Source organism: Calliopsis andreniformis, chromosome 6 (assembly GCF_051401765.1).
Source record: "Calliopsis andreniformis isolate RMS-2024a chromosome 6, iyCalAndr_principal, whole genome shotgun sequence".
Lineage (NCBI taxonomy): Eukaryota > Metazoa > Arthropoda > Insecta > Hymenoptera > Andrenidae > Calliopsis > Calliopsis andreniformis.
In genome coordinates, this window is record NC_135067.1 from 19,112,306 (window position 1) to 19,136,910 (window position 24,605).

The 24,605-nt window shown below is 33.3% G+C and overlaps 4 protein-coding genes across 9 annotated transcripts; 3 read left to right on the forward strand and 1 right to left on the reverse strand.

Moving 5' to 3' along the window:
- Positions 1-3,762: 3,762 nt before the first annotated feature.
- Positions 3,763-8,345, forward strand: LOC143180890 (uncharacterized). 6 transcript variants are annotated; one of them, XM_076380916.1, is made up of 7 exons: positions 3,763-3,903; positions 4,977-5,160; positions 5,642-5,942; positions 6,027-6,102; positions 6,437-6,607; positions 7,404-7,484; positions 7,611-8,345. In XM_076380916.1, exons 2-7 carry the CDS (start codon positions 4,994-4,996, stop codon positions 7,706-7,708), a joined length of 894 nt encoding a protein of 297 aa, XP_076237031.1. In that variant the 5' UTR covers positions 3,763-3,903; positions 4,977-4,993; the 3' UTR covers positions 7,709-8,345. The 6 variants fall into 6 exon arrangements, with proteins under 6 accessions (XP_076237031.1, XP_076237032.1, XP_076237035.1 ...); XM_076380917.1 differs by lacking the exon at positions 3,763-3,903 and adding an exon at positions 4,055-4,067; XM_076380918.1 differs by lacking the exon at positions 3,763-3,903 and having other exon boundaries at positions 4,528-5,160; positions 7,404-7,481; positions 7,611-8,340.
- A 1,872-nt stretch (positions 8,346-10,217) lies between these two features.
- On the reverse strand, positions 10,218-11,541 carry Ric (Ras-related protein interacting with calmodulin). The gene is made up of 5 exons (XM_076380085.1): positions 11,274-11,541; positions 11,139-11,195; positions 10,932-11,005; positions 10,656-10,847; positions 10,218-10,596 (listed from the first exon to the last, which is right to left on the reverse strand). Exons 1-5 carry the CDS (start codon positions 11,413-11,415, stop codon positions 10,357-10,359), a joined length of 705 nt encoding a protein of 234 aa, XP_076236200.1. The 5' UTR covers positions 11,416-11,541; the 3' UTR covers positions 10,218-10,356.
- A 1,985-nt stretch (positions 11,542-13,526) lies between these two features.
- LOC143180975 (protein DENND6A) lies at positions 13,527-17,020 on the forward strand. Its single transcript, XM_076381075.1, has 9 exons — positions 13,527-13,839; positions 13,926-14,220; positions 14,293-14,565; positions 14,641-14,826; positions 14,892-15,139; positions 15,208-15,398; positions 15,454-15,722; positions 15,798-16,010; positions 16,092-17,020. The coding sequence occupies exons 2-9, from the start codon at positions 14,071-14,073 to the stop codon at positions 16,290-16,292; spliced, it is 1,731 nt and encodes a 576-aa protein (XP_076237190.1). The 5' UTR covers positions 13,527-13,839; positions 13,926-14,070; the 3' UTR covers positions 16,293-17,020.
- A 967-nt stretch (positions 17,021-17,987) lies between these two features.
- LOC143181206 (uncharacterized) lies at positions 17,988-23,202 on the forward strand. The gene is made up of 10 exons (XM_076381520.1): positions 17,988-18,492; positions 18,587-19,208; positions 19,286-19,716; positions 19,793-19,994; positions 20,056-20,479; positions 20,562-21,725; positions 21,814-22,054; positions 22,132-22,696; positions 22,782-22,911; positions 22,995-23,202. Exons 1-10 carry the CDS (start codon positions 17,988-17,990, stop codon positions 23,052-23,054), a joined length of 4,344 nt encoding a protein of 1,447 aa, XP_076237635.1. The 3' UTR covers positions 23,055-23,202.
- The last annotated feature ends 1,403 nt before the right edge of the window (positions 23,203-24,605 follow it).

The window sequence follows — 24,605 nt, forward strand, 5'->3', positions numbered from 1 at the left end:
GTAACGAAAGCAAATATTACAATATACACACACGCTGAGTTATCTTCTTCAGTTTGCTTTGTATAGTAAACAAAGTAAAAAGGTTTTACAATTAAGAGAGAACATAGTCTCAAGTGGTTACAGTATTTTTTTCTCCTTAGCAGTTAAATTATGTTCAAACGAATCGACGAAAGAGATTGGTCTTTTCAAATGCATAAAAAGCTTTATGTTACGAACCTGCGTTGCAATAACGCGAATATTGGAAAAAAAGTAAACAGCAACATCGGACCACGATTTTACTAATAGACTCTTTTTCTACGAGACTAGAACTTAAAAAACAACTTAGCGTTGATCACAATTTGCATAAACGTACGTAAACTACTGAACGTATAGAGAGCGAATTGTACGCATTAGAGGAATTAAAAAAAGGAGGAAACAATGCCGTCAGCAAAAAAGTTTTACGAGCGAAATTGATTCGCGTCAGCGGCAAAGTTTCTTGCAGGCGTGTGTTCATGCCGCGAAACGGATCATATTGCACTGCACTCAACCTGCAATGGTACTGAATAATATACAATTTGTATTTTTCGACGAAACTTCGCGGTCCTGGCGTATGCGTCGCCGCGAGCAATTTTAAAACTGTTTTTTAGTAAGAAAGATTCGTGTGTAATTGATCCTTTCCAATAAGGTACTAAGGTACTAACAGGTAAATTGAGACGGTGCATACGAGAAGAACAATTCTACGATTCGTCTATATCGACTTTGAAAAGAAAACTGAAACGTCTTCTCGTACATATCCTCTGAAGATTTACCGAATTTTGTAAATAAATCATTTGAAACGTGTTAGATATTCTCAAATGTTTAAACTACATTTACAAAATTAGTGTGCCTGATCGCAGACCCACAGAATTCAACGTTCACACACCCAAGTTTTATATGTCTGTATAAATCTATAAAATTACGTTCATACATCGTTGTAAGACAATTGTCGCTAATAATCAAAACGCTACACATAGTAAATGTCATCGTATTTTTTAAGACCGAGTCGCACCTTTTATAGGAATTATTATTTCGAAAGCTACACGAACTTATATAGGGTCTGCGATTGAAATATGAATATAACGACGTGCGATATAAGAATTAAAAAAAAGAAAAAAAGAAATAAGCGTTTCTTTGATCGATTAATTCCATCGTTCGCTCATTTACGTTACAATTATCTGATTACGTTCACGTGCTAGGAAACGGTGAGAACGTTTAACGTTCTAACATCCGGTTGCTTGATATCCGGCGCGATAAAAGAATATGCAGGTTCATTTTCGAGCTGGTTAGTGCAATATCTTCCTATTACGTTTTAGACATCATTGGACATCCGATTTAAGCGTCAAAACTCGTTTTTCCGAATCAGAGTTGTCTGATAGCAAAATACGATTTAGTTGGGCGAGACACCGCAGGAAAAGTTCAGTTGCTGTTGATAAAGCGCTGCTTCCGTACTTGCGAGAAGAACGGAGATGGACCGAAAGAGGACATGAGTTCTGTGTAGAATTCTATGCTTCGAGCATCGCCATCGATCGGACAGATCTCTTTGTCGAAGGCGAATTAGAAACGAACAAAACTTTCGTACCCAAACCACAAAATAGTAAAGAAAAAAAAAGTGATCCCGCGAAGAAACCACCATATCGACCGAGAAAGTAATTGCGAACAGATTTGAAAAGACAATATTCATGTGCGCAAGAGTCGAAGTAAAATTTATTCATAGTAGCCAGTACGGATGTATCTATGTATAGAGAGAGAGAAAAATGGTACCTTCGGGACTGTCTTTCCCCCCTTTACGAAGCTCATTTGTGACTATAGACAGATATATGGAAGATGTGGACCTCCAGTGTGAAAGAGATGTCAAGAAGTTACCGATTTTTCGATCGATAGTCTCGTAAAGAAAACTGTGTACCTCTGATGAATATCTTTCGCGGAAAGTGCAACGTTTTTACGCATCTCGATGTTATTGCCATGTGTTTCGTTCCATGTGGTATATAGCGAACACGTTCGCACACACGAAATGTTCTATCTAATTTTTCTGTTCAACTTGTACGACAAATTTCTTATTTTAAGGAAAGTGTGAGCCTGAACTTGATATAGAAAAATGTACAGTGTTTACTCGCTATAAGCTTACAGAGGTTACAAAAAAATAGGATGTATTTTACTGTCAATTTCCGTGTTTTTGTCTTCTCAAAAATACGACAGAAGGAAAATTGTAATAGAAAAAAATATTGACGAGTTTATAACGAGGTAATACTGTACTGCTCAAACGAACGAACTCACATATTTTATGTTGTATATTAGATCAAATTACCCAGTAGTGTGTTTTATGTTCTTATACCATGTTCCATTGATATTTCTTAAGGAGCGTATTACGTTTAAATTAACTAGAGCACGTCAAGATCAAAACATCGCTCCAATTAAAACGGTTATTTTTCATTTATTTAATGGCTAATTCGTTTAGCCAGAGTGAATTGTACATCGATATCGACTTTTTGAAGTAGCCTGGTTATCGACCGCTACAAGATAAAGTTAGGTGGAACGTGACTCGTGTGTGCACATATGCGTTCACAAGTTGCATACGAAAGTGCGGAACACCAACGTACGACGTACGCAGCGATAGATTATTTTTCGACGTCTAGCTCAAAATGTTTCGTATCTTCGATAAACATCTGCGCAGCCAGATTTAGGGAGTAAATGTGGGTGATCGACATTCAACGAGGCGCTGTCTCGCATGATAATGATGCCGGTGCCGACGGATGTCTGGAGCACATAATATATATTAAATTTCTCATATATTTTATTTTCGGTTCGCGCGCAGGCAAGGTCGCTGCACGTGGGAGGTGAAACTGTGACAATTGTCGATGATAATTCGTGCATACACGATGGGGCGTTCGTTCATGATTCGTAGTCAATTTGTTCATAAAAGAGAACCAATATACCGAAACCAGTTCGTATATTTAATTAAGAATGAATGACTTCTCAACCACAGACACTTGTAACACGCGAATGTCCTTATTTCCTTTAAGATTGTAAATTTATTAGAAATTTATGTGCCACCGAGAGTGGGGCGCAGGTAATATAAGAAAATGGGAAAATATGTGTAAGCTATTTTTCAGTTGTATACATCACAAGAAGAGAATGCGTTGATTTAATTGTACATGTTATATCCTTGTTTCTCTTAAATCGTAAGCGAACAAACTTGAGAATTGTATACGTTGAAGTTACTTTGCCTACTGGCAGGAATTACGATTTACGGACCCGCATGCCTGTACGGTCCATTTTTATGTTACTCGTTATTAATCGATTAGTTGAAAAGAGTTTTCGACATTTCTTGAACCAGTCATCTTTCGGTAAATCGTGATCGCGGTGGATCGAACGCCGAGGCGAATCCCGTTCCTCGTCGTTCGCATTCAGTACGTGACCACAGTACATTTCACTCTATTCAGCTATGAATTCTCTTCAATGGTACAGTGTTAAGTAAATATATATTATATATAATAAAGAGAACAGAATAAATGTGACTTTTGTACGTATGCATTCTTCATAAACGTCTTCCTTCAACTCTCGATCCTGGTACGTTTCACTGGATCTTTAATTTCGCGATCAATAAATCATTTGAAGACACTACAGTTACTTTATTCGAGTATATATTTATTTCTCACTCGTAAAAGGTTTCTTTCAACGTTTAAGTAGAAACCGCAAAGAGCAGTCGTCAGAGATAGCTACGCTAAATTATCGCTTTGCTTAAGTCGAGTGTGTTTGTTAATAATTCACTACTGCTAAATGTATTCAGCGTTTGCAAATACTACAGCACATGTAACACGCGAGGATATGATACATCATGATAAGCTGCTGCAGTTACCGGTGAATCTTCCTACTCCCGGATGTAAGGTAACGTCGTAAAAGCAATTAATGAGTATAGAGAAAAAGGTAGTACGCGTTTCGTAGAGGTCATATGTATTCCCGATAGTCTACGAGCTCTTTGCTAACTGACGCGATCTCTGTGTGTATACAGGGTGGCATCGAAATAGGTGGTCCCACTTTGGTAGCGTATGGTAAATATCCCAATACTCGAACGCTCAAGATGTCAAATGTCACAGTAACTAAATAACCTAAAACTGCCTGAATCGATACTTCAATTATGATTCCAGTATATCCCAGTCCACTATTTTTTGTTTTTAATTATCTACATCAGAATCTAAGCTTAAAATTAAATAAAATTAGTGTCAGTATTTAGGTACTGGGATTTAGTCGACTATCAGGACATAACCTTAAACATTTTTTGTTCATGACACAATTTTTTCAGAGTTTCCAGAAGTATGTGTACATGACCTTTGCTCATCCTCAAGAAAAGTAGAATATGCCAGCAAAATGGGACTACTTATTTCGGAGTCACCGTGTATATAACTGCAATGTGTGCACGCGGTGCTATCAGGTTATACGTGTGCATGCAAGCACTCCGATGCATGTGTGCGACCGCCGTGGCTGCTCGTCAGCAGTCGTCACTGTTAGTTATCCCCAACGCGATGAATGTACCGCATTGATTTTTAAACCGTTTTTATGTTAATGTCACGATCGCCAACGAGTAGACGAAACTGTCGCCGCGCGTTAAGGATTCTGCGGTGGTGAAACGCGACGCGATTCATTATTTCCTGTCGAAAAATGCGTTTGCTTCCGATACCGGTACCGTATATCAGAATACGCCCACAACACGTTACGCGGGTCCCTTGCGCTGATACCGCATGAGGATTGCTCGAAAAGTTTGGTTTTTGCTATAAGGCTGACACGGTGTTTCATTTTTTTGTATTCTAAGCGTAATCGCGAGTAATGTCTTGTGACAGTTGATAAAGCCATTGCTTGTCTCACGATTTTGGTTTTTTGAAACGAAACGTCAGTGACGCGTATCTTTTTTTTGTATTCACGCGAGTGAAGTAACCGGGCACATGTACATTTGGTAAATACAGGATACAATAATTAAGGAATGGGAATTGACAGTATGAGGGTCGGAGGAGGCCGATGTCCTCCCCTCCTTGTTGGAGGACTTCTCGTCGCTTGTTTAATGCTCATTTGCAACTGGTGGACCTTATCTTCGGAAAATATCGAGTTAGTTAGACAGATCGACGAACTAAATGAACAACTTAAGATCAGGTATTGTTTCTTTTATATGTACCTCTGGATCAGTCGTTGTAATGTAAATATTGCACTTGTGTGTTTAGTTCTACTCTCTTTTTAAGTTAGCTTTTTATTTATAACAATACTGCCAACACTATGTTATTTATGGAGAGTTCTACTATCTTGAAGTTTGTAAGATACTTGTCAAACATGTTGCAATTTGAAATGTTTTTTAGTGTTTTTGTGTTTCTAATTTGCCATTTGTCAAAAAAGTGTATCTGTGTATCGGAGTATGTTGCATTAACATTTTCATAAATCAAAGAGATACTATATGTGTACTGTTTAATATTTCTCATTATATTATCTGGTCTAATTCCCTGATAAATTTATATCATAGCATTAACTTAGAATCCTTTTAAAATGATTTTTACTTACCATGAAATGATTTAAAAATGTTACATGATTTTTTTTATCATTGTCTCCCAGTACTTAGACTTTAGATTTGTATTTCTTTTAGTGCTGAAGAAAGAGATCAATGTGTTACATTACGAGGGAATTTGGAGCAGAGGTATAAACATGCAGAAGAAGAAATAGCATCCCTTCATGTACGTTTGGAGCAACAAGCAGATATAAAGAAAAAGAATGATGAATTGGAAGATTCTAATAATATATGCAAGAGTGAATTGGACTCCCTCAAAAAATTAGATGCCACCAAAACTGCAACGTTAGAAACACTGAGGCTGGCAAAAGATGCTTTTAATACACAATTGTACGAAAAACGAAATGAAAATAAAAAATTACAAGAAGAAGTAGATCAGGTATAAATTTCTGTTCCAAAAAATCATGTATTTCATTACAGTAATTGAATTAATGAATTTTATGTATGATAAAATTTTTTATAGTTGAAGAGTGAACTTGATAAGCTTAAGCATGCATGCTCTGAAACTCTTGAGAAAAAAACTGATATCATCCAACAGTGTAAGTGGCAACATTTTATAATCTTTCTAATTTTAATTTATTTTATGGTTTTTAATCCATATAGTTTTACAAGAGTATAAATCAGAATTGATTTACATTTATAAATTAGATTTCATATTGAATAATTTTTCCTTAGTTTGAGTTGCTAATTTAATGTGGCCTTTTCAAAATTATATTTAGTTTATATTGTTTAAATTATCCAATAATTTCCTAAATAATTCTAACATGTTCGGGGTATTGATAGAAGCATTAATTTAACTTCTGTTTACTTTCATTACTTGATGCTATCACTTGATTTAGTATTATAAGATATTCTGGGGGTTTGCCGATTTAGCTACAAGAACAGTCAATAACAAGACTCAGTTGGATTCTGTCCCGGAGTCAGCTGTAAAAGTATCTGTAGCTGGCCAACGTGGTTTGAAGTACCATGGAATTCCAATGCTTCCAACAGACCCACCAGGCGCTGTGCGCCTATATCCTCGCCTCTCAGTTACAATGCTGAAAGGTAGTGATACTTTTCTCCTACCTCAGGGGAAAAGAAGAATCTCAGAGAAATAAAACAATATTCATGCAGTAACTCTGTATAAAATCATTGTATTTTCTGTGCTTCTATCATCAAACATCTGTTGATATTAATTGGATAAGTTAAAACAAACAGCTACTGAAAATACTAATGACTCTACATCTTCCTACTGAAAATTTACTTAAACTTGTGATTTGTTACCTATAACTAATTATTGTTATTGTTGAAACTATTTATAACTATTTTGATGTTAGTCAGTGAGAAATATTTAGTACTGGAATAAAATTTTTAAATGTTTTTCAAATATTCTTTTCATCCATGAAATAAATTATTAGATTACTGAACAAATTTTTGTTTCCTTCTCTAATTCAGCTATATTTGGTTATTAAACATTTGGCTATTATATCAATTTTATAGTCGGGTACATATAACATTAATCATAGATTTCACTCTATGTATTTGTATCATCATATTGCAAAATAAAAATATATGAACATTATAAATTTCAAGCATATTACACAATATTTTTCTTTGCTGTATCTTTATGTATCTTTAAGGGAAATATAATTTAAATGTATTACTAATTTGGTAATGTGGACTCACACTTTCCATCAATAGAGTAACTAATTGGTGGAGGTTGCACTAATAACTGGAAAGGCTATTAAAGTATTATTTAAGTGATGGTTTATCTGTATTTAAAAATAGCTATAATTAAAACATCAAAAAATATTTTTACTGTTTTATTTTAGAGTAGTAATTTAGTTTACATGACTTTCAGCTCAAGCAAGTTCAAAAGATCGAAAGAATAATCAAGGGACAGTACAGGACACAAAGCGCAAATTAGATTTGAATGAAGGTGGTAATACATATTATAATTTAACCACGACCATTTATTAAATTTCAATACTAATTTGTATAGACCACGAACAGAAATAATAATGGATAGCCATTCAAATTATTTTATTTTTTGTTTTAATTTATATAGAAAATAGTAAACAATGGAACGCAGGATCGACGGATGGCAATGTAGTAGAAAGTGAAAGAGATCAGCAAATGAAACCAGCAACTACTGAAGATCAATAATAAAGAATACAAGGGACTTCGATGGAATGAGAAAAGCGTTTTAAACATTTAAAATTTAAATATGAATGAATTATAATTGTTGGTCCAGAGCTGTTGATAAATAATGAGAGTTTATAGTTAGATGTAATTTATGTTTTAATCTGTTTTTGTTACATCAAAATACTTAAAGCCTTCCATGGTTTAACAACTTTGAATCAACACACATTTACAATTACACAGTATAAAAAACTTAACATATAACTGTAAGTGCCAATTTACTCTGTTTATAAATATGTATGCCAATTTTTTATCACCTGAAAGGACTTCCTCACTGTTTTGTGCTTATACTTATGTCTAAACAAATAAAGTTTTTATTGTGACTATTTTATAAAAATGTTGAAAAATCGCATTAGTCAACAAATTATATGCTGTTATATACATAATTAAGAATCTATACTAAGAGGAACATTTAATAATAAATAATTAAAATGAAACTGTATAAATAAAGACTTTGGTTTTTTATAATAAAATAAACAATAGATTATGAACGTTAAAGAGTGACTAATATTTCAAGTATGTATTGGAAAACACTATAATTATGAATTAGGACCATGTATTTTGAATACTTTTACAGCTTGCATTTTACCATTTTCATCACATTTACAATTATATACGATATTGTACATAAATTTATTCCAATTATATCAAATTTATTGCCTCATGTTAAAAGGAGCACGTACATGATGTGCATTGTTTATTTTTTGTGATATTAAAATTTTGTTTAATGGTACATAATTTTATTTTGTCTAATATTTTATCGTATTGTCATTGCAAAATGTGTTTCGTTTACATTTTATACAGAATTCATTTAGATCCAACATGTTAAATGTATTATTTCTAATTCTGAATATTCGTATGTTTAATTGGATTTACAAATATTACAGATTGCATGATATACTATTTAGCAAACATAGTCATAAAAATTTCATGTACTGAATACTTGAAGCTCAAGCACATTTTACATAGTATACATGAATACACAGATACTTTGATACATGTTTAGTTACTACACTATGTATAGCCCTTTTGTATTTAGTAATACTCTTCGTCATTGGTATAAAGCTATTATTAATGTACCATGCAATTATTATTTTGACAATACTTCAATATGTTCTACAAAATAAGTGTTTTATTAGTTATTGTGGTTGCTGATAGAACGAATCACCAGTATCTCTTAACAATTGTGTGTTCATAAAATCTTCGTAACGAATATAATACTAACGCGTATAAATATTTATAATATATGATAAACCATCATGTTAAACTGTACTTAATCAAAATTCATAACTGCATATTTATACTGCAAACTATTATGTGTATAACAAAATGCAGAGCTTGACTAGGAAACATTAAGTAACGACTAGACGTTTAGTATATAAACTTATGGTTTACCACTTTTTCATTTATAGCGTGACTATTTGCCATTAAAAATTTATTTCATTATGTGGCAACTATTTAAAAGTATAATCCTATTTATATGCTGCTAAACTCTATTGATCTATTGATAACTGTATAATTTGCATACGTTCTATAAAAAAAAATCGCGTACTCTAAAGCTGCGCGAATTCCAAAATTTTAATAAATTACAGCTATAAAAAATGATAAAAATAGAGTCTATCAGATGTATATAAAGTTTTTTGGAAAACTTGATTCTACTTAGGAGCCATTCTAGACCTTTTTGTAGTTCATAAATAAATTCACAAAGTTTTACTGACTTACTACAACATATCACGGACTGCTGTTATTATTCGTTTAATTTTTAAACATAAAAATATATATATGTAAATATATTTTTTGATTGGAAAATGTTTTAAAACGTTTTTACACTTTGTGCGATTTTTAAATATGTAACATGTGTAAACTTTACAAATTATTATAACTTTTATATACTTTACAGCAATTCATATATCTTATTTCTACAAAAAGTAGATTGGCATAAATAAAATTTGAGGTTTATCTTTAAACTCTTGATTAAAGCAAAATAACAATTATTATTATAAAGCTTTCTATATATCTCACAATTAAAAAATGTTCTGTATTCACAATTCTCTTCTTTGGTCAAATGATGCAATAATTGCACTCATAAGTGAATTTTAAATTCTATGTAAAAAGAGATACTGTTTCAATATCAAAATTATCTATTATTTTCTTTGATAAGTTATATGATAAATATTAACAGCCTTTTTAATAAATAGTAATGAAAAATCTATAGTACTAAAAGTGATAAAAATACTATTATTTTTATACTGAAGGCTATAGTACCAACAAAAACATACTTTTATCAGATATAACATTTCAAGTTTAGTTCTTTCTGGACAGTAGAGATAATTAAATCTGTTTCTGAAATAACATTGCATGGTCTATGATAAAATACATGAATCTGCAGTCTGTTTTATGTCTTCATTGCTATGTCCAAAATATAGTGGGGTTTATTTTAAGGCAGTGAGATATCAGTAAATAAGTCTCTAAATAGGGACATTACATGAAATATAAGACCTATTAAAAGTTTTGTTCGTTGTAATCCGTGGAAGTTCAAGCTGTTTGCTTTGTCATGCTTCATTAATATAAAATATATACTATCAAAAAAATTTCTATGGAAATAATTACGCTCAAGGAGAATAACGATGATTACTGTTGTGTCTTTTTCTTCTAAAAATAAACGCGAAAATTGATCGAAGTCGCCACCATCGGCTGTGTTTACGCACCGAATTCCGCGATCTTTCTTTAGCCCGAATTTGTCTGACTAAGGAGTAAAATGCATCATCTATGAATTGCCTAAGTGCTGCAGATGTTTCATAAAATGGACATCCAAGTTGATCAGCAAGTGCTTTGCCTTCTTCTGTAGTTACCTACAATATACTCATATGTGCAAAATAATAATGATAATAATTATAAGTAGATGCTCTACCTTTCTCTGATGCTGCAAATCAAACTTATTACCAACCAACACCAATGGTATATCCTCATTAGCTCTCACACGTGATATTAACTTTCTATATTCCAAAGCTTCCTGAAAGCTATGCCTATCAGTTACCGAATAACATATCATAAAACCCTCTCCACATCTCATGTACTGATCCCGCATAGCTGTAAATTCTACCTAAACATACAAACACAATACACACAGTATATCAAAAAGCAATCTTCTACATCTCTTACAGACTTCACGCTAATAAATCCTGACCTGGCCCGCAGTATCTAATATATCTAAAAGTGCAGCCTCTCCATCTATAACTGCTTGTTGCTGATATGAATCCTCTGTCAATAACAAATAACATTAAACCATACATTATCCTGAAACCTATAAAGCTCTAAGAAAGAAACATTGTAATCATTCGCTACACAATTCTAAATTTTACATGTACTCTCTACACCAGCATCACACTCTTACCTATAGTAGGATCATGATAATCAAGAAAGCTGTGACTGACAAACTGCAAAGTGACAGCTGAAAAATGATTTAAAAAATTTTATACAGATAACGCAGACTGTCCCTCAAGTGACAGATAATTGAAACTTGCTATACCTGATTTACCAACACCACCATCACCCAAAACAACGATCTTGTAGACCCTAAGTCCACCCCTGGTAGTGGGCTGCGAGACTACCGGTACGTCGTTCTTGCCGTTCAAAGTGACACTCTTATCCTGCAGGATGTCAGCTGACATCGTCGAGGAATTTTCGCTCGCCGGTAACCCAATGCTTACCACGGCTACGGCACACGTCGCACTTTTACAAAGCGACTGACATACTTGGTCACGTATCGGAACACGCGCGTAGACACACCCGTATCGGCTGTCAGATCAGGGAAATGAGGGTGCATGTTTGAATGCGATTGTGGACCGTTTCTTGCAGTAGCCCGGATCTGCGCCGAGCGACACTTAATGTCTACGATCCATGCCCTTTACATTTAGGCGCAGCATGACTAGTGGACACGGGCTGACGACCGGGCTTGACAGAACATGACAGCAACGAAGATTAAGCACGCGCGCAATCGTGCGCTCAGGGGCGTATCCATCGACTCTGTCATCGAAAGAAAGATCTTTTGTCTGGGAAATCGATGACGATTCGGTCTGTCTGGCTAGGAGCAGATCAAATCGGCGTCTGCTTTCTTGCTGGCTGAGTATCTGGCTTAGGATATATGTCTACCTGAGAGTTTACTGGATTTAATCGAGAGTGGTCGAGAGTACTCTCGAATTGGTTCATCTTACAGTCCTTGCTATTCTGAATTACATGTTTTATTTATGTTCATACATATTTTATTGCGATTTAATGGTGTAAAAGTAAATGTTCCAAAGGCTATTATACAACTATGTAAAGCGATACAGTTGTAAGAAAGTTATTGAGAAATGAGATCTAATAAATATTTAGTTTTTTATGTTATTTAAGAGGTGGGAGTCTAAACCTATCACAGTGTCCCTAATATTGATTATGTAATGTGAGTATATAATGAGACCGTTTATTTATTATTAAGAGCTATTGTTACTTATTTGTTAAATGCGAGGTAAAAGTTTCGTCGTTCGTTCTGCGCCATCTATTAGTAACTTTTACAACTTTTTTTGGTATCCTAATGCCATCTAGTGGTAAGACCTTCGAACTAATTTTTTTGGAGGTATTCAGAGAATTTTTACCCGCGCACCCCTTGTCCTAATTCCAACACGCGAGGGGCATAGGCGTCGCCACTAAAAATCTATAAATCCAGTGGCGTCACCTCTTCAGAAATGTATAAAAACTACTTTTTACTTAGGATACTTTTATCTAGGATTTTTTTAGGATATCAATTTGATAATACTCTTTTTATTCATTAATTTGTTGAATGAGATTATTGCCCGTGAATTCATCACATGTTTAAGTTCTCATTCGATACTGTAAACCACGCTGTTAATCATAAATTTTGATTATATATGTATACGTAAAGGGTAGTGAACGTGCATCAATTGTATTTTTATTCTGTATCTCAAAATAACAAAATTACGCATCAGTTGCAAAAAAATTGTACTACTCATCCGTCTATTCTAGTAATCATACTTGAACGACATCTCGATTTACTACAGATATTGTTAGAAATACAAATAATACTACTAAAATAAAATACTTTTCATTAATTAAATGTTTGCAAATCTTTCGTATTTGCAAACAGAGCCACATACACATTCTGATATTGTATCGTTCTAAGTTAAATACTTCACAAAATGAAGTAGTATCAAACTAAACAGTGGTAAAAAATGAGTATTTTTCAGTGATTAAACAAGTGTTATTTAATTTGTATAAAGAAAAGTCGCAATAAGGTAATCTTGAATAGTATCTGCTGCGATTTCTGTACAAGCCAGTTTAGGATTCAAGAGAAAAGGCGTCAGTACCACTATGGTTTAATGCACCAGTGGTAGGGCGACAGGAACTTTCCGCGAACAAACTACGAGTTGAAGTCTTGTTGATTTCGCTAGAGATAGGAGAATGGTATACTTTGATCTGGCGTGTATCTAGCTGAATTGACGTATTCGATTAAATTGATTATCTTCAGATACGTGCATGCCTGACTGTGGAGGTTATAACTATTGTTACGAGCGTCGAACATTATGAAGACTTTCTCCAATGAAATAAGACTGAACGATGCGTGTCCGACGAATAAATGTCAACTTGTACAATCGCTATCGGTGAAGAAAACTATTGGCGCAAGCGTTATCCACGAACATGTTCGATACCACGATATTGCATCAAAAATCCAACTGACATGTTTGGCAGATTGTTATTATCAACGAATGGAGAACACGTGGGAATTTTAACGGCCGTGTATACATAGCAGATGATAATGAAATAAACATACACGGCAAGGCTCCTCGTGTTTTTGATACCTAAGTTTTTTGATTCCTGGATGAACAACTATCTCCTGACACTTTACTACTTGCTCTCGATGCTGGCAAACAGAGTGCATGTGTATTAAATGTTTCTAAGTATTGTTGAACAGGGTAAAGATATATATCTCTGCAGAAGTTAAGAATAAATGAAATAGGATTATAAGAACTGCTGAGAACAAGTCCTAGAAGAAAATTTTAATTGATAAACATGAAACAATGGGTACCTTAAGCAAAGCTGTAAGTATAAAACTTGGGTTGAGCAAGGTATGAATTTGTAGATTCTGTGACATAAGAGCATGTATTAAAAAATTCATTTTTTTCAGATATTTCAATTTCTTGAAAGGAGTTATCATATAATATGTTAATTTATAGCATGAACAAAAGTTTTTGAAATGGTTACTTGGTACAATAATGAGCGAAATGTTTTTCTATATATGCATGCAGTTGCATTAAGACAACTTCTTAAAAATGTCTGTTCCTTCTTGTTCAAGAACTAAGAGGATGGATAGCGTAAATAATAAAGGAGAGAGGATGTATGAGAAATGGGAGTGTTTCCATAATTGGGTACATTGTATATGTATTGTTACTTTTGATCTTGAATTAGGCCAAGCTATAGAGGTATTTTATGATCATTATATACTTTTTACATGTATTTTATATTTTTAATAATTTGTTTATTAATTTCACTAGGCTATATATCCAGATCATATCAAGTTGTCTGAACAAGAGAGGTCTAATGTCTGTTATCTTGCTTTTCCTGATTCCAACTCCGGTTGTATGGGGGATACACAGTATCATGTCAGATTGAGACAAAATGGAGCTACAGTTCAGGAGACCAAAGCTTTAAAAGAATATGATAGAAAATCACCTCCATTTTTACAATGTGATAAGGATTATTATTGGGGTTACGTGTACTTCCGTCAAGTAAAAGATAAGTCCCTTCCAAGAGGATATTTTCAAAAGGTTTGCGTTACTTTACAACATAAAAAAGTTCATGATTAAACATCTGGGAGTGCAACATCATTTATATGCTTTCAGAGTATTGTTATAATTACAAAACTGCCATTTGTGAATCTCTTTGGTGAGTTATGTGCTTTAATTGCACCTGAGTTTTTTGAGATGGGTAGTGCAGTTATGGAAGCTATTGTAAGGGAAATGGATCGTTGGCCTCCTCCAATACCTGGTCAAATAGTACACTTACCACTTATAGGTGTTTTATTCCAGGTAAATATTGATATATTTTAATTTTACCTTTTTGCATATTGAACATTATTTTTTTTGTTCTTCAGACATATATTCCAAATCAAAACTATAAAGCAACAGCACCCACGATTGCTGCCATGGATCATGCGCCAAATTTTCATGCAACTAGAAGACTAATTTTAACATCTGCCTATGAGGGAGATATGTTTAGAAGTTTAGCTAGTGTTGTAAGTTATGTACATCTATTATGGGAATTAGTATTACTCAGCGAACCAATTGTTGTTATGGCTAGTTCACCTACTGGGTGCTCCGAAATGGTTCAAGCACTTGTTGCGTAAGTACTACCTTATAATTTGCATAAGTAGTTACAGAGTGAGGCTTATCAAACTCAATTGTTTTTAGGATGATAGCACCATTAAAATATTGTGCTGACCATCGACCTTATTTTACGATTCATGATTCTGAGTTTAAAGAATATACTTCGGATGCTCCATCGCCGCCGGCTGTAATATTAGGTGTGACTAATCCATTTTTTGCCAAGACTTTGCAACATTGGCCTCATATTATCCGAATAAGTAATGGAGTTAATACTGGTAAGTTCTATGACATATTGTATGAGTGAGGATGTTTAAATGTCTCATGTTTTAGAGAATCAAAGGTACAAAATAAAGAAATCTGAGAATCTCAAAGTGCTGGACTCAAAACCAGGAGTTTATACGCAATACAAACCGTTCCTTCAAAAAGATAAAACTATATTGAAGAAGTTATTTAGAGGTATCCAGACAAAAAGACCAGGCGAGGTGCAGACGGCTCTTTTAAAGCGCCACTTAATAGAGTTAACAGAAAGTTTTATGATACCTCTGGAAAGATATATCGCGAGTCTTATGCCACTACAAAAGGACATATCACCGTTTAAAGTAAGTATCACTCTACTTATTTTGTACTTTGCCAAGACAGAATAATGTTATACAAAAGAATTATGTTCATTTTAGGCTACGCCCATACCTGAGTTGTTTAATCCAGATGATTTTCTAGCTACTCTCAGTAGCGCAGGACCACAATTAACTACAGGCATAAAAGGTGACTGGGTCGGACTGTACAGACGATTTTTCCGTTCACCTAACTTTTCTGGATGGTTTCACACAAGATATACTGAATTATCACAAACATTGCAAGTTATACAACTCGAAGCATTATCAAAAGCGGTGTGTTTTTGATAACAATTTGCTACAATTTTTTAAATATGTATCGCATTTTTTTCATTACGTAACAAATGATTATTCCAGGATTTAAAGACGTGGGTACAAGGGAAACAAGAGGTAGAACTAGTTGATATGATCCTTAGGATTCGACAGAAACTAGAAAAGACTTACATTGATGAGGTACCTATAGGTAATTCCGTGAGAGAAAAGCTTCAAGAAAGAATAAACGACATTACGCATACGCTACCAGACGACCTAAAAGATATTTTGAACCATGAATCCTGATATTACGAGTATTCTATTAATTTTAAGACTCGCTAAAGTACATCTTCATTTAGATGCAAATTGAACTCATAAATATGTCAATGAGGGAATTAGATTAAAAATGTGTCCAAATTATTGCTCTCTTTGATGATAATCGCGAAGAAATTATGCGAACGAGAAGAAATAGTGAAAAAATATCCAAAAAAAAACGTAGGAAATGTGGAAATCTAGGAAAATAACTACGTTGATGTACTCTGAATGAAGTTCAGACATATTCTCAATTTTGTTCTTCTCTAATTTCCTGTTTAAATACTCCAAAATGAATATTTCTGGACCACGTATTCTTTTTATACTTAAGAAGAAGAGTGATACAGAAGTCAATATTGGTGCGTGAAATATTTCATAGGTGCGAGTAAAGACTTACGTGCTCATCTTAATACTTCTATGATATTTAAATACCGTGTATTTTTTCTGACTGAACACAATTTTTTGAGATTTTAAAACTCATATTTACGTTATGCAATCACGTTTCTTCCTAACATCATTTATTTTTATAACCAACTAATAATTTTAGATTCAGTTTTCTTTTTTTATATTTAATAGCGAAATAACATTTTTATTCCATGAATAATTGTAAATCCTAATCACTTATGAATGTAATAAGAAGGAATAAGAGCACTAACTGCTGTATGTACAGATCTGTAAATACTGATATGAAGGATGAATGTAATAAAGATTTATTTTAATAATGTTGTAATATTTATTCTATGAACTAGAAAAACTGATATAGTACTAAATAATTCCCTAAATAAATGACTATATTTTTAGTATTTCGCACTGATGGGATGAATAATTGTTTCAGATGTTTTTAATTAAACTGTAACTCTTTTAATTAGCACTAGAGGGCGCTTTGATTAAAAGTAACGTATATTTATACACACTTTCTGATTCGTTGGTTGAAAACGCATTTTACTTCTCATTGGTTGATCGATAAGCGCGGTAATGGTATGTTCGTGGAATTTTCTCCAATCCGCGCAGAGCATTCTTACGGCGAAATTTCAAAATGAGATATTAACCGTTTATTACAGAAGACGCAGAGTCGTGAGTTTCCTAAGGAGGCGCGTAAACGTTAATTTATTATTCTAGTGTTTGATAGAGTGTTTAATTCAAAAGGTATATGTTTAAAAAAGTCTATCAATAGGTTAATGTGTTTGTTCTCGTACTTATTAAGAATCAAAATAATAGTTATCTTCAAAAGTGTACAACAAGTGATGATTTAGAGGGAAGTTTTGGTTTGGGCTGCAAAAAAGTGGGTACTGAAAAAAACAAAACGAGATACTGACTCAAACTTTTATGCAGTGTATTCATTCCAAGTGTCGAGCAAGATTTTTTCTTCTGCAACAAAAATGTAGGTGAATTTTAATTAATCTTGTTTTCTCGTGAAAATATGTAATCGTCCGAGAAACACGAAATAAACTTTTGAATAGAGGATATTACTCGTCCCTTTTATTTGGATAAACATTAGTTATTGATAAATCCCTCTGATATTTAAGGAATGTTTTATAAACCTGAAGTATTTTATTAGTTATTCTTAAACCTAAAGAAGCAGAAAAAATGTCAACACTTATAAGTTTATAAGGACATTGCAATATCTAAAATATTTGTTATGTTTTGAACTTATTATTTTATATTAATCATTTTTCTCACTTTTTATAGATGGACTCCATTCGAGCATCTACAAATACATGCTCACAAGATGACATGTCATATTTATTTGCAAGAGATCCAAGTATATTAGCATATGGTCAAAGACCTTGTGTTTCGAAAGAAACAAAAAAGAATTTATTATCTTCATATGAAGTTGAAGAAGAATGTACTTCTATTGAAGGAAGTTCTTCTATACATTCAGATTTGCAGTCATTACAGACTGTAAAAGTATATTTGAGATTGAAGCCATTTCCTAAAAAGTTAAAGTTAACACAAGAACAACTAGATGCTTATAAAATTATTAGTCCAACTACCTTATCCACAACATTGCCTGCTTTAGACAATAATACTAGTTGTCTGAAGAGATCCTGCAACAGTGATATTATACGTAGAAAATTCACATTCACTAAGACTTTTGGTCCAGAAACTACACAATTAGAATTATTTGAGCAAGCTGTGAAGCAACATATGATAGATTTCTTGGCTGGACAGAACTCAACCATTATGACTTATGGTAAAAATATGAAAAAGTTTGACTATCAAATTGGTGCAGTAGTGTTTTAAATATTTTAGTGAAGTATTATAAAAATAGCTGTATTATTCTATAGGTACAACAAATTCTGGGAAATCATATACACTACAAGGAACTACAACATCACCTGGAATTATACCCAGGTGTTTGGAATTTGTGTTCACCAATATTACACCAAAATCTGTTCCTTCTTATAAACCAATGAATCATTGTGATGTTGTGAGTTTAGACCCCTTAGAACGTGCTCAAGAGTTAGAGATAAAGACTAAATTATTGACATTCGCTTCAGTGGACAAACATCAGTATATTAATGCTTATAAAGAAATGCAGAAACTTCTTAGAGAGGAGTCACCCATCAGGCCCAGTCAATGTGTTGATGCTCATTACTCTGTTTGGGTCTCATTTGCTGAAATTTATAATGAAATTGTGTATGATCTTTTATCTAATGAATGTCAGAAGAAGAGAACACCTCTCAAATTAGCAACAGATGGTCAGGGAAGAGCATTTATCAAAGGTTTGAAAAATATTTGTGTCAATTCTGGGTCTGAAGCTTATCAAGTTTTAATGGCTGGACAGTATAATTTGAAAGTTGCTGCAACTGCACTGAATGCAAGAAGTTCTAGATCGCATTGTATATTCACAATCAAGTTATTAAAATATTACATTGAAAATAATCCTGAATCAGTTGATGTTAGCACGTATGTAAATAATGTCCAGTTCTGTTGTTCCTATAAGTAGTTTTTATTTTATTACATATTTTTTTCCTAAATGACAGATTTACATTTTGCGATTTGGCTGGTTCTGAGCGTTTGAAAAAAACACTAAATATTGGAGACAGACTAAAAGAAGCACAGAATATTAATACGAGCCTATTGGTATTAGGCAGATGCTTAAAAACAATTCACGAGGGACAGGTATCAAAACAAAAGATAGAACATATTGGTCCTTTTAGAGAATCAAAATTAACAAGACTTTTTCAAAAAGCACTGTCTGGTAAAGAACATATAGCTCTGATAGTGAATATTAATCCTCTGCCAAATTTATATGTAGAAACACAGAATGTTCTCAACTTTTCTGCTATTGCAAAGAAAATAGTTATAGAGCAAAAAGAAAAGGTGCATAAGAAGAAGTCCAGATTTTCACAAATAGTTACACAGAGCATAAAAACGGTAACTAATTGGGATACTACAGAATTAGAAAGTGAAGGTATTTGCATAAATTACACTTTTAAGTGAAGGATAGCCTTATTGGTATCACTTATATTTTTTTATTAATTTTACAGATTGGCACACCACAATTAACGGGGACAATGTATCCCATTACGTTCAGGCTGAACATTATGAGGAGTTACTTAGTGAAAATGAACAACTGAAAAAAGAAATTGCTAGTCTGAAAAATTCTGCATTAACCCGTGATCTTCAAATACGTCAAGAAATGGCTGACACTTATACAGCTATGATAAAAGACCTAGAAACAGAATGGAAGTACGTATATAGTAATATTTTTTTATATATTTTTATAACATCATGTATTCATTCAATTTAGGAATCGCATAAAAGATGTAGAAGAACAACAAGAAGATGTACTTCAATGGTCTATTAAAAACGTCGAGGAATTTTATAAACAAAAGTTAAACCAAATTAGTAGCCGTAAAAAAAGGCGACAATCTGTGGATGATGATCTGGATGACAATTTGAAAAATATTGAAGAGTTAGAAATAGAAAATTCACGCCTGACCTCGAAGATTGTAGTTCTGCAAAATAGTGTGAAAGAGCTTAAGGAAACAAATCAAAATTTGGTAGTGGAAAAAAATAAAATAAATTTTGAATTGGGCATTGTAAAAGAAGATTTGAAGAATGTGAAAAATTTGCTGGATAAAGCTCAAGAAGATATTTATTCTGATGAGGATACTAAATGTTATATCGAAGAATTAAAGTCTCAATTATTTGCTAAGCAAGAACAAGTGAAGGTATTTACAGTAGCTTATAATTATCATCATAGGTCTAATTTAAATTACATATATTCTCTTATAATTGTGTTCTTTGTTTTAGAAACTTAAAGTATTTTTAAACGAAGCAAAGGAAGAATATATTGCGATCACCACGGAAGTGGTAGAGAAAGATTACATTATTAAAGAGCAGGAGAAAGAGCTTCTTGAAAAGCAAGAAGTAATAGAAGACTTGGAAGCAGATTTTGAAAGTATTAATATTTGTTTGACAGAAAAAACTAAGACAGTAGAGGTAATGGAAGAAAAAATGGAAATCTATAATAGGCAAATAATAGATACTGAGATTACGATGAAAGATCTGCAACATCAAGTAAATAAGTTAGAAAGTGAAAAGACGCTACTACAAAATGAAGTTGAGTTGCTGAAGAAATTGGACTTGAATAGAAAGAGCATGAACACTTCCGACTGTAAGAACGACATACTTGAAGTCTCCCAAAATTCTTTGAAGTCCGATGAACATAAAGAAATAAAAAATGGAGACATCTCTTGTGATCTTAACTTTGAAATATTGGAGAAGACATACGAGAACGACAAGAAGGGTACTGAAGAAGAAAATGAAGAACCTTATTATCAAATGAAAGAAAAAATAATGATTATAGAAGCAGAAAATTCGACGTTAAAACAAAAATTAACTCAAAGTACAACTGAAATACAGAGCTTAAAAGAAGAATTGGGAGTAGCCAAACTCAAATTACAAGATATATCAGATCAAGTGTTCAGTTTGTATAATTCAAAAAATAGTACTGAGAAATTTAAGACAGACAGCAGTAAGAGTACAGAATCTGATGAAAGTGTAGATACAGTAGAAGTAGGTTGTCAAGTGAATATTGAACCTGAAGAAGAACCAAATAATACTCAAAATGAAGTACATAATAGAAGTTGTCAAGTGAATATTGAACCAGAAGAAGAAGAAGTACATAATAGAAGTTGTCAAGTGAATATCGAATGGGAAGAAGCAGACGTGCATAATAGAAGTTGTCAAACTATTGAATGTGTAATGAAAGAAGAAAGTAATCAAACTAGTTTTACTGAAGAAAATGATGTACATAATAGGAGTTGCCAAACTATTGAATATGTAACGAAAGAAGAGAGTAATCAAACCAGTTTTTCTGAGGAAGTCGATAATGATGATACTGTATTGAATGACCTAGCAAAACTAACAATAAAATATGATGATATGAAATCTCAGTATAAAGAAAAATGTCTGGTATGTAACAAAGTTGTTGACATATTAATTTCTACAATTTGACGAATTTTGTGTAGTATAACGAGAATTTCTTTTGCTTCATTTTTAGTGCTTAGATATTCATATCGAAAAAATAACAGAGCTCGAGAAGAATCTTGAATCTTTCACTGAACTGCAGCAACGGATTCAAGAATTGCGTAAGACTTCTGAAATGTATCAAGCTGAGAAAGAACATCTGCAAAAGTTATATGAAGAGTATAAAGACAGAATTTCAGAGCTTGAAGATCGTTTAGAGCACGCCGAAGAAAAAGAGCGAGAAAAAGATGATGAAATAAGTTCTTTACAAAAGGGTCAGTTGTGTACTCTTAACCTATGCATAACAAATTGTTTTCACTAAAATAATGTTCATTTTTTGTGATTATTACAGAAATGAAGCACTTGATTCAAAAGCAGGATAATGATGATAGGGATGACAAACTAATGGAGACAGAAATGAAGAATACGATTCGAGATTTAGCACAGACAAAAGAGTTGCTCTTACGACGAGAGGAACATATTGAAGATTTAGAGATGCGCTTGAAGCAAACGTCTGAACAAAATGCTAAAATTTTAGACCTTTTGCAACAGAGCGCTCAAGAAAGACAAGCAGAAAATGAAAGGCTAAGAACTATGAATGAGGAACTAAAAAATAGTTTAATCGAGAAGGAGCGCGAAATGGAAGCGTTTATGAAAAACAGAGACGAAATGGTTACCAAATACGAAGATTTAGTGAAAACTCAACAAGATGAATTAGAGAAACAAAAACGAGAAGTATATCTTTTGTTAAATTATTCGATAGCGTGCATAATCTGTGAACTTACTTTTAATCATTATTTGCAGCTACCACAAGGTTCTGAAATCAGAGAGCGTCGTATAAGGCGACCACCGAAGAGATATTCACCAAGACAGGATGACGATACATCAGTGATTGAGCTTTCCGGCTCGGAATCAAAGTACATACTTTGGAAATCATATTTGATAATTAACTTGAAATTAAACATTGAGCTACATTCACCTTTTACTTACGACTTATTTCAGACGAATCGGGAAGCGTACTGTTTTACCACCACCCGTAATAGAAATTACTTCTGAGACTAAGAAAAAAGGTTCTCGTAGGAAGAAGTTATTCTCAAATGACGAATCCTTCCAGGATATCGAGCCACAAGAGGTAAATTTTTGTAATCTTATTACTTATTATTACGTGTGTTTTATGAATAATACTTATCGCTATTGATATTTATTTCTGATTAGGAAGCAGTACCAGTGACGCCCTCTTTACAATCTCGCAGTTTAAGAAGTAGGAGGAAATAAACTGTATCGTTCACGAATGCAAAGAAAAAGGAACGTGTTCCTTAAAAACATTACGTTACAATACGTGTTGTCTGTGATATTTCCAAACAAATTAATCAATGTAATTAGCGTGGTAAGATTTTGTAAGTGCTAGAATAGTATTTTTGTACTTTTTGTATCGTACTTCACATTAAAATAACGTATTATTTTTTAACACCTTGTTATTCTTTTTTCCTTTATTTTCTGTATTTGCCCTTCGACAAATGTAAAAGTGTTGGAATTGACCTGAGCAGCTCCAAAAAGATAACACTATAAACTGTGTACACACGTATTTTACCTTAGCCATACATCACCGTATGTTCTTGCAAAGAAAACTTTAATAAGGAACAGATTGATGGGTTATTTATTATCTTATTCGCTAATTTTTTTTTTTTTTTAGTTTATTTTTCACGAGGTACACGACCTTTATTGTTACATTCCGCAGTTATATTAATTATTTCCTTAATAGTTCCGTAAATTTAATGCTTGTTTCCTTATATACTCTCACAGTAGTTACTCATATAATATATTATCATACTTTCAATGGAGTCAACAACATATATATTTTTTTATTTATTTCCATATGTATATATATGTATATCATTTTTATATATACGTATCGGGTGTAAGTTCATCAGTGAATGCACTGTACCGTAGGATAGCGTTTTTCCTTTCCTTTTTCTTAATTACATGATTCACAGAGTCGCTTTTATATATTTTTTTTTTTTCAAATAAGGGAACTGCCGAAGTACACCATATGATGATAATTTCGTAACTTGGCCATGGAATTTGTTTCGTCTCGAATTTAGTGTTCAGAGAGAAAGACGTTCGTTCATCAATACATTGCATTTCCCTCGATTCACCCGTTCTTATTTTTTTTTGCAGCCAACATCGAGGATCAATGAAGGCGCGATGGTCTTAGAATGTATTTTCTCACGTCTCGATCGGGGCAAGAGGACACCAAAACACGGACTACAATTAGAATCAACACGGAAGAGGATAGCTCGACAAATGAAACCATATAGAATACATATAATAGGTTCATTAACGAAAGTCTTAACGTCGCAATAGAATTCACATATACTCAATAGTGGCTTGAGAAACACACACACGGATTATCGCCTCGAAGAGAATTCATCGAGCCACGTAACATTCCATCGCGCGTGCACGCGACACCTTCTATTTAAACCCCCTTAAACTTAGGCCTCAATAATCGTGACAGCTTAACGTTAATATATCATATACACATGTATATTTCATATAATACGTATATATATTTACCTAACAACGACTAGTCCGAATGAAACACCTCGCAGCGAGCTGGGTAAAACACGTGCACGCAGTGGACCAGCGTTGAGTTCAGAATTAGTCTTTCTTTAGAATGCTTAGAAGCATTTCTCATTGAGTCAAAGACAAAGGTGACCTTCAGAGAGAGAATTGACGATAGATCTGGACTCAACACAGTGGCGCACGCAAAACGAGCATTTCAAACACATTCTTTCTTATTTCTTGGCCTTTTCTCAAGCGTTCACT